The sequence below is a fragment of the Pelmatolapia mariae genome, linkage group LG23 (genome assembly GCF_036321145.2).
Source record: "Pelmatolapia mariae isolate MD_Pm_ZW linkage group LG23, Pm_UMD_F_2, whole genome shotgun sequence".
Taxonomy (NCBI): domain Eukaryota; kingdom Metazoa; phylum Chordata; class Actinopteri; order Cichliformes; family Cichlidae; genus Pelmatolapia; species Pelmatolapia mariae.
In genome coordinates this window covers 17,412,054-17,421,424 of record NC_086246.1, presented here as the reverse complement: position 1 = coordinate 17,421,424, position 9,371 = coordinate 17,412,054, and the positions used below count along the sequence as shown (strand labels likewise).

The following is a 9,371-nucleotide window of genomic DNA, read 5'->3' as shown; positions in this document are numbered from 1 at the left end:
CCTCTATTGCATCGGGGCGTCATAAAAACTTATAATTTGTAGTGCAACTCGCGTCACTTCCTGTGTGGCTCACGCTTGCTAGCTTGACAAATCTGTATCTTTCCAGCCGCGGCTGATTCTCGTTCACATCCTCTGACTTCAAGCGCTACTTACGGCCTTGACTGAAGTATTACTGCATCGTGTATATTCACAAAAGCACATATTTAATACAGTTACCCGGAAATACATCTGAAAACTACTTTGGTGACGTAGGGTTTATGTGCAAGAGGGAAATTAAGCTGGAAAAAAAGACCTCAAGGTCGGCAGCAGTACTTATTGGAACGAACCCTAGGCTGAATCATGATAGTCTAAACTGGAATATAAGCCCATTGGAGGAAAGGAACCATGTGGTTAAAATTACACTTCCGGATCACAATTAATAATTAATTCCACTGTCAATTTCTCTCTCTTCCTTTTTTCGTTTTTAGCTGACTTCAAAAATAAACAGCTAACCATTAAATATATTTTTAAAATTCATAATAATAGAGGAAAAGGCTAAATTCAATAGAGGAAACCATTTCAGACTTTATTAAAGCTGCTTTTCAATTTACATACAAGTCAGAATTACATATTTACAAATGTACATGGATATGTCTTGTAACAAGTTTTAAATCGTAATATGCTGTTATATCAACAGCATATTCAGTAGATGTGCAATAGGAAAATAAAGACAGTGGGTGCTGCAATGTGCTGCATAAAAACAAACTTAAAAAATAGAATCCTTTCTCATGTCTCCAGCCTCTGAGTCGAAAAAGTACAAATTACACAGTAAGATTTTATTTGGGTGACCAAAACAAAAAAAAAAAAAACAAAAAAAAAAACTGACGACTTTAGTGCCCATGTCAGCTTTCTCAAGAGGGCAGAAAATAAACTCTCACAATGTACAACAGGTAAAAAATAGTTCTCCAGGAGGTTTACAGCATGGGGCTTATGAAGTACATGCCACACAGAGTGATGATATACAGAGAGATAGAGAGAGACTCCTCTTAACAATATACATGCTCTTCAGGGGGAACAGTGTGAGGTATAAGAGGACACATCTGTACAAGTGTAACATTTATTTCTCAGCACGTGGACGCACAGCTATGCAAGCCACAGTTTAGCTCACAGTTTGACATCGAAAGGCCTGTAAACTGGTTTGTTTCCTCTTCCTTTACGTTCAGTAGGATGATCTTAAAAGAAAAAAAAGTGCTTCTCAGTAAGTTCTTGAGAAGCCAATCACGATTACAAGCACTGATTTTAGTCCAATTAAGAAAAAAAATCAAAGAAAAAAAAAACAGTTAATCATGGCTTTGTCGAGCAGGTGGACAAGCTGGTTTCCTGTTTGAAACAGTGTCACACATTCAACAACGCAGGTGGAAAAAGGAGAGATTGTTTTACAGTGTACCTCGTGGATACAGTAAAAATCCTGGGATATATATTTAAAAAACATTTAAAAAGCAAGGTGTCATTCAGTGTTCAGAATAGCACAGGTTTCAGAGGTTGCGTGCAGAACAGCTGGTCGTCAAAGGCGGTTGGCATCAATCTACATCAGAACAGTGGACGTATCAGATTTTCTAAACTAGTTACTTAACTGTGATGTTTATTCAGCTACATTTTGGTGTCAAGTACACAAAGTATTGCTCTCAGGCCGGAGGTGCAAACATGTCGAGCAGGTCTGGGCTGTGGTATTATTAACCCAGCTTGCGGAGAAGCAGCTACTGTCACATGCTTGAATGGGGCTGGTTGCACAGAGAGGAGGGGGGAGGAGGGGGACAAAGCCTGCTTTTGTTGCTGCGGTGCAGACCAAAGATAGGTGAGCACGGTGACACAAAAAACAGACACACATTCAGAACACTGAGATTTGGGCCGCGATGGCTGTTTGAGCAGAGGCTGCACATGTGTCTGAAAAACTCTGATCGAACTGCTGTCTGTTGTCAACACAAACAATCAGGTGAGTGTGCGCGCGCACCCACACGGACACAAAGACAGGTATGCAGTCACACCTGTCTGCCTACAGAAACATCTTCCTGAGAGGTAAAAATCCAGAGCAGTGCACCGGTGGGTTGCTCAATTCCTCATAGGAGGAAAAAGATTTGTTTAGAATGAAGTGCAAGACACCTGACCACCAGGTTGTACTGCTGTTGACATTCACCTAGTGCGGCTCTTAATATCATAAAAACAGCTTTTAAGGGAAGCTCATTATCCATGTGTGAGGAATACAGTGTTCTTTAGTAGCTTCAACAACACAAAACGCCTCCACGCAATCAACCTGCTCACTTTTCCTCCCAGATGTACTGAAAGCATTTTTCCTCTTGCGGCCGCCTGCTACTTTTCACAGTGTGCGATCAGCGACTGACACCAAAGCCAGCATTATCGGGGGTCTGATGGTGTTTGTCTACATAACATCCTCCTGCACAAGAATCTGTTGCCGTGCTGCGATGTCGTCATCGACTTGAAGGGGCTCGACTAACCAGCAGTTCTGTCCCCTCTGCAGACGACGCGTGTTTAGTGCAGATGTCCTTTCTAACCTCTCCACATTAATGCTACATAATCACTAGGCCTGGACTGCCTGTTCAGTAAGTTATTAGACTGCGGACATTTAGCTTTAAAGAAGGCCTCGCAGGAGGTGATACATCACATGACTTGTGTGCCGACAGATATCCCTGATATTTCCCTCTCGCTCGAAGGAACGGCAAAATAAAAAATAAAAAAAATCTATACTTAAATTCTACCAACATGCTGACACCTTTGAATATAAAAACAATTTTAAATGACAGTGCAGTTCTTCTAAATACTCCAGAAAAAGGGGGGCAGTTAGCACTTAGTCAGCGCTGGCTGATCTGCAGAGAAAGTTTTGGTTTTCAGATGGATTTATAAACTGTGAGGTGGGTGACTGTCCTCCTGTCAGACCAAACTCCAGCTTTTTTTTTTTCCTTTGTTTTTTAAGCATTTTCCACCTGTACAAAATGATTTTAGGTGCAGTGATTAAAAAAAAAAAAAAAAGCTGGGAAGACCTGACTCAGGTCAGGGTTTGATGTCGGAGAAGCTGGTGTAGGTCTCACTGCAGCTGGAAGAAGTGCTGAGGTTCCCAGAGACGCTGCCATCTGCAGGACAAACACACAAACAGCAATGCTCTGTTAGAGCCAGACATTGCAGGGGGAGAGTAATAGCGTCATTGTGCCGCATTGCTAGGCAACAGGTATCCATACTGCAGCGTTAAGGGAAAGATATGAATGTTTGTACTTCCTGTTCGTTGTAACTGACCTGAGCTGCTGAGTGATTGAGATGACTTGGACTCTGAGATGAGGCTGAGGAGGTTTGCTGCTGCCACCCAGCCCTCCTTACTGGTGCGAAGGTTCTTTACGAACCTGTGAAGGAGTTAAATAAATATATATATATTTTTTGAGATAAAATTACAGGACATTTTACATTAATAAGCCACAACATTAAAACCACTGTAAGTGTAATATATAGCACTGATGATCTTGTTATAAAGCAATGCTTAGTTAGAAAATCTTGGATCCTGGCATTTATATGGTTGCTGACGACACCTAGCATATATGTAAGCATTGCTACCGACCAACCAAACCCCTCCAATCCCTACGCCCAGGGGAAAGTAGTCTCCCTCATCTGGATACAGCTCCCTACCACAGCAAAATGAAATAAAAAATAATTTAAAAACTGCTGTGACAAGATTAGATACAATTCTGATTGAGCAATGCTGGAATGCACTGACTGCACCTCACCCTGAACAGGACCCAAAGGATCCTGGTACCATACAGCACAGGACATTTCCACAATTCTACCCAGTATCCTGATTAGGGATGGGTATTGATAAGATTTTCACGATTCCGATTCCATTTTTGATTCTGTTTAACGATTCAATTCTTTATCGATTCTCTTATCGATTCCTTTTTTTTAAAAAAGGAGAACACTAAGGTCGATTAGCTTAGAACTTTGTTTTATATCTTCTTTTTGAACAAGATAGAAATTTAGGAGTAACATGGCCTTACAAACCCAACAGTGAGATCTTAAGAGATCCACAGCCTATGGCTCTTCAATGGGGTGTCACAGGGTCCCCAGGAAAAAAAATTGTAAATGTAAAATAATAAAATAAATATTCTTCTGTAGCAATAACAAAGTATAACATAAATTATTCTGTAGCAATTACACAAGAATATCCAGTAATCTCCCTGCCTACAATTAAACACATTCACTTACCGAATATCGGGGGCATCTGGTGTGGCAAATGCCTTTTACCACAAACTAAGTCACTGCTCGGTGACATTCTGGCCTGAAAGGAGACGCTACCGGTAGACTGCAGCGAAAACTGCCAACATCTAAGCCAGCCAGACTCTGTCTGTCTCATCATGGTCACCTAAATGCACAGTAATGGCAGGTTTTGTAATAAGGCAGATCGCGCTAACATAATATGCACTGTTAGTTGATTATTTACCTGCCGCATTAACGGGAGAGGACGTGCAAACGTTACCGCTGCTGCTGGGTTGAGATTCACGAGTCCGGAGCGGAATTAAAAACACGACATTCATTTAAGGTCATCGTGTGTTTTGTGAGCAAATGCTTTTGCATATTCGTAGTGTTTCCTCCCTTAAATGAAATATCTACTTTGCAAGTATTGCAAGTTGCTCTTTTGTCATCCGTTCTCGTAAAGTATGACCAAACTTTTTAGCGTTTGAGCCGCCGTGTTTCCTGCCAGGTAAATGACGCTCCGCAACGCGGTGACGTCATTCGGGGCGACTGGAATCGATAAGGGAATCGTTTGCAAAAATGGCAAATGGTTCTCAACAAGAACCGGTTTTCGATACCCATCCCTAATCCTGATTGCTTACAGCTCGTTTTGGTGAATAGTTTTGACATTGTGGCTAATAAACAAAGATCGAAATAAAAGACCTATGACAGTTACTCTCCATTTACATGTATGAGCACTAAATTCTCCCGAGTGTTTGTGTGAATGTTAGACAAAGTGCTTAGTGTGTGTGTGTGTGTGTGTGTGTGTGTGTGTGTGTGCGTGAGAGAGAGACTGGGAGAATGAGGTTTGTAGTAAAAAGCATTTTGAGTGCTCAGTCACAGAAGAAAAGCCTGATTAAAGTACCACTCACTATCATATTTATGTTATGTGTCACATTGTGAAAGCAGAGTGAACTTGTTCCTTTAGAATGAAAGTTCAGATTATATTCCCTTGCAGAATTAGATGTGTATACCGTCAGCTTTTCTTTATTCTAGTCCATTTGTAGTCTGCTTAAAGGCAGTGTTTGCATTTGGAGCCCTTAAATTTGGCGGCTATACTGAGAAGTTACCAACTTGTACTCTTTCTTTGTACTCTTTCTTTTCTCAATTCAACACAGTCCTGGAAACATTCCTCAATCTTGGGTCTATAGCGTCACACATTTGCTGCAGAAGACACCCACTGTGGTCTTCGGCTTCAAGGTGTGACATGTTGTTCATTCAGAGACGCTCTTCTGCACACCTTGCTGGTAACAAGTGGTTATTTGAGTTACTCTTTCCTCCCTATCAGCTCAAATGCATCTGGGTCCTATAAAAATCCATTTAAATTAAGTGTTGTTTGCTTTTGTTTTTTTACCACTGTCCCTCCTCTCCTTCTCTGATCAGCTGGACCATGTCTCCACTCTTAACAGACAGCTCCTGAGGTCCCGCTTTCTCGCAGTCTGCTACCACAGTATACTTTCCTGGAGCCTAAAAGGATCAAATGTTAACAACTTTACCAACTTTTACAACCACAATTTAACTTTAAAGCTAAAAAAGAAATAAAAATACAGATCTATAATAATTCTCACCAGCTTCTTTCCTACTTCGTCCTCGGGGTCAGAGTTCATGGGGTCCTCGCCGCTGGAGTACCCATCATTCTCTTCTGAGGCGTCCGCTGAGAGAGACGCCTTGTTCCAGCCTGTAGGTTGGATGATGGGAAAATCAGAGAGAGAAAAGTTCAACACACAGACAAAACAAAAAAGGGCAAAAGGAGAGAAGTGAGGTCGATCTTTATCACAAAGCTCCATGTTAAATCAAGTGAGATTAGATGTTTGAGCTCAATAGTGAAGTACAGAAAAATCAAATATCAAATATTTGCGAAAGCCACACAAATCTCCTGTGTGGAGGGTAAACACCCCCCCCCCCCCCCCCTCAAAAAAAATGTGATCGATCAGATTATGAAAAATTAATCTGTTTAGATACAAAAACCACACACACTCCTCCAAAAATCACAACAGAGAAGATCATCAGACAGAAAGAAAAGGAGGACCTGTGATCAGAAAACAAATTTCAATCACCTGCATTTGTTACAAGGCTGCTCTGACTCCCAGTGCCGAAAAATAGTTGCTGAAGTGGCGTACTGTGTACCGCACCACAACAACCCCAAACAAACAACAACAACAAAAAAAAAAAACACCCGACAGCAGAAGAAGAGGCAATGATTGATTTGAGGTCGAGTAGGCACCGTGCAAAAAGATTTAGCCTAGAACTGAGACTTCAGATTTAGTCAGGTTGAATGTTTAGATCTCTTTCCAATGTGCAAAAAGACAGTAAGACTCAGTAAAAGGCTAAAGGACTTCTACGGCAGATACACGCTGCGACACTTTACCTCAGTTCAAATCAATCACGAGCACCCACAAACAACAGCAAACACCCCACTGTGGCTGCTGATGCTCAGAGCAGCTCTGTACCTCGCCGCTTGCTCTGTAACAGACTAGAGGTGCTCATCCATCTGACTCTGCTCAGAGTGACGTGGGGAGCCGGCTCTGAAGGGGAAGAAACGGCCAGCAAAATGAAAACAAAATCAGTGGCAACCAGCCTGTGGTGTTGGTGACAACGGGTCAGCTGATCAAGCATCACTGAAATGCACAAGATGCCAGACATGTAACAGCGATGATGATGATGATGATGATGATGATGATGACCTGTAGATGAAGGTTACAAAGTTGGTCTCTCCTGTGCCACTATCTGCATGGGTGAAACTCAAACCAGCCTTTGGAAACATTTCATTGGACTAAATCGTAAATGCACCAGATTCCAATTGGGCAATTTTAGCAAACAAAGCAACATAATACAAATATATTACTGCCATTTTAGCTGCTTCTATTACTCATTTGAAGACATGCAGATAGTCTCTATGATCAGCAAGAGGACGAAGAACAGCCTCTATATTGATGGACCGATGGGTTGCTACAACGTTACACCCCGTTTGTAACGAAACATATGTGAAATCTACATTATGGAGACAATCGAAGCAGGAGTACATCGTGATCAAGTGAGATGGCCTCTAAAATGAAATGCTCCCTCATAATGGGGCGGAAATATACCTTTGAACCCAAATGGTGTGGGATCGCTCTTTACCAGGTGGCGTTTGGAGCTGTGCTCAGGGCTCAGAGTCGAGCCTGGCCACACAGGAAGGAAAGATGTGAAGGAGGAAGAAGAGAAGAAAAGTGAGGGAGGACAGAAGCGAGAAGGAAGCAAGAAATTAACACTAACGTTAGAAGTTTGTACATGATGTGAACAGTCTTAGCTAATCAATAGCCATACACACACACACACACACCATTACAGTGGTGGATACTCATATTAAATTTGGTCAAAGGTAAAGATAAGCATGAAGCTAAACCCTGTGAGCACACAAGCACAACTCAGCTGCTGTCCAAACTCCTGCTTTAGAAGAGCAGCCAATCGGAAGAAGGTTGTCTTAAACTCAGTAGAGCTATTCAAAAAGAAAAAAGTCTTGTAGCAGATAGGCCAAAGTGAGCATGTGCAACAAGGCCCGCTATAGGCTAAATAACTGAAGTGAGAGCCCAAGAATTAAAAAAAAAAAAAAATGAAGCTGGAAGGCGCGACAAGTCACCTTTAAAGTTTTGACTAATACTACTTTCATGAAGAGGAGCTTCTACTTCACTTTCACCTCTACTCCAGTGACTAGTTGTATTTTTTTCCAATATAATTTAAAAACCTTAATATTCATTTTGATTCAGCCACAATGGCAGTGTTAAACTTTTACCACCAGGAGGCAGACTGTCTCCAACATAATCATCGGGGATCATGTGCGCTCCATTAGGCCGTGAATCAGGTTAGACTGGAGGAGGCCGATTAATTATTGGGCACCGGGTAAAAGCTAAGACAGAGGCTCACATTCAGAACTGGATTCTGAAGCCTCTATTTAATATATTAGTATTCTTAGTTTATATAGTGAAGGGTGTTTCTTGCTGATAATCAATTTAACTTTTCATCACTGACAAACAACATACTGTGACGGGCCATGCTGAGCTGTTCTTAGCATTATCCTTCCTTTAAAAATGTATTTGCATTCGCTAATGTTACCTTTGGGACTCTTGAGATTGCTGAAGCCCTGCAAAGTAAAACGCTTTTTGGCCACTGAGGACCTGTCAGTGGTCGGACTGGTCACCGGCTCATCTGGAAGCAATGATTTGAAATGAGTGCAGGACAAGGGCAGCCATGAAAAGAGAGAAGAAGCCCCAAACAGGGGAGTGGAGAGGAGAGAGAGAGAAAGATGATAGATGAAGACAAAAAGAATCTGGTTTAGTGGAAGTTTAGAGCACAGCTTAGAGTAGGGACTTAGATACAAGCCTTATAGTCTTTGAAGATGCAGTTTAACTCAAACATCTACCTTTGTGTTTCGGCGAGGATGACGAGTTGCTGTCAGAGGTCGGGGCTGGCTCAGTCTTCTTCTCCTCTTGCTTCTTCTGGTTCTTCTGACCACTGCTGCGGAAAGGGCTGCAAAAAGAAAAAAGTAAAAAAATAGACGTATGTGTGATTTTTTTCCTTATTATCTCTAATCTGTCTAATGAGTCCTTACGTTACATATAAGCCACCAACCTGAGAGAGATGGAAGTAGTGTTGTTGCTGGTGGGACTTGGGGACATAGAGTCTGAGCTCTTCTGCTGGCTGGCATCTAAAATATACAACAACAACAACAACAAAAAAGTATTAAAAAGGAACAAAATAGGTTTAAAAAATAAAAACTTCTGGAAAAGTTAAGGAAGAAGTTTTCACAATACCTCTGCAGGCTTTGAGCTGCTGAGTCAAAACTTTGCGGATCTCGTTCACCCATGCCGTTTTAATCTCCGGCGTCGGGGCCTAGATTAGAACAAATATGGACAATCATTCCTCATCTCTAAAGGTATGATTAATAAAAGCAATCAGGTCGAACGCCCTCACCTGCACTATAAAAACTTCTTCTCTCGAGTTGCACCAGATCTCAAACTTCTTGTTGTCTCCCTTGGCATTCTCTGTGATGCCCACCGCACTCATCTGAAAGAAAATAGAAAACTTAAACACTAAATCTTTACTGCTACGACACGGCATCGACC

At 41.7% G+C, this 9,371-nt stretch overlaps 1 protein-coding gene across 6 annotated transcripts in view; it reads right to left on the bottom strand.

Annotated features, from left to right (window-relative positions):
• Positions 1-535: 535 nt before the first annotated feature.
• The window catches only part of mcf2la (mcf.2 cell line derived transforming sequence-like a), a 52,583-nt gene continuing 43,747 nt past the window's right edge, over positions 536-9,371 (bottom strand). For 4 of the 6 annotated variants that reach the window (XM_063465724.1, XM_063465723.1, XM_063465725.1 and 1 more), the window contains exons 23-32: positions 9,220-9,312; positions 9,060-9,138; positions 8,878-8,953; positions 8,669-8,775; positions 8,362-8,454; positions 7,356-7,430; positions 5,838-5,947; positions 5,624-5,736; positions 3,286-3,389; positions 536-3,125 (exon numbers count right to left, since the gene is read on the bottom strand). In XM_063465724.1, the coding sequence (XP_063321794.1) occupies positions 3,046-3,125; positions 3,286-3,389; positions 5,624-5,736; positions 5,838-5,947; positions 7,356-7,430; positions 8,362-8,454; positions 8,669-8,775; positions 8,878-8,953; positions 9,060-9,138; positions 9,220-9,312 (930 nt within the window). In that variant the 3' untranslated portion in view covers positions 536-3,045. Of the gene's footprint in view, positions 3,126-3,285; positions 3,390-5,623; positions 5,737-5,837; positions 5,948-6,719; positions 6,795-7,355; positions 7,431-8,041; positions 8,060-8,361; positions 8,455-8,668; positions 8,776-8,877; positions 8,954-9,059; positions 9,139-9,219; positions 9,313-9,371 lie in introns of all 6 variants that reach the window. The other 2 variants (XM_063465729.1, XM_063465727.1) reach the window with 2 other exon arrangements.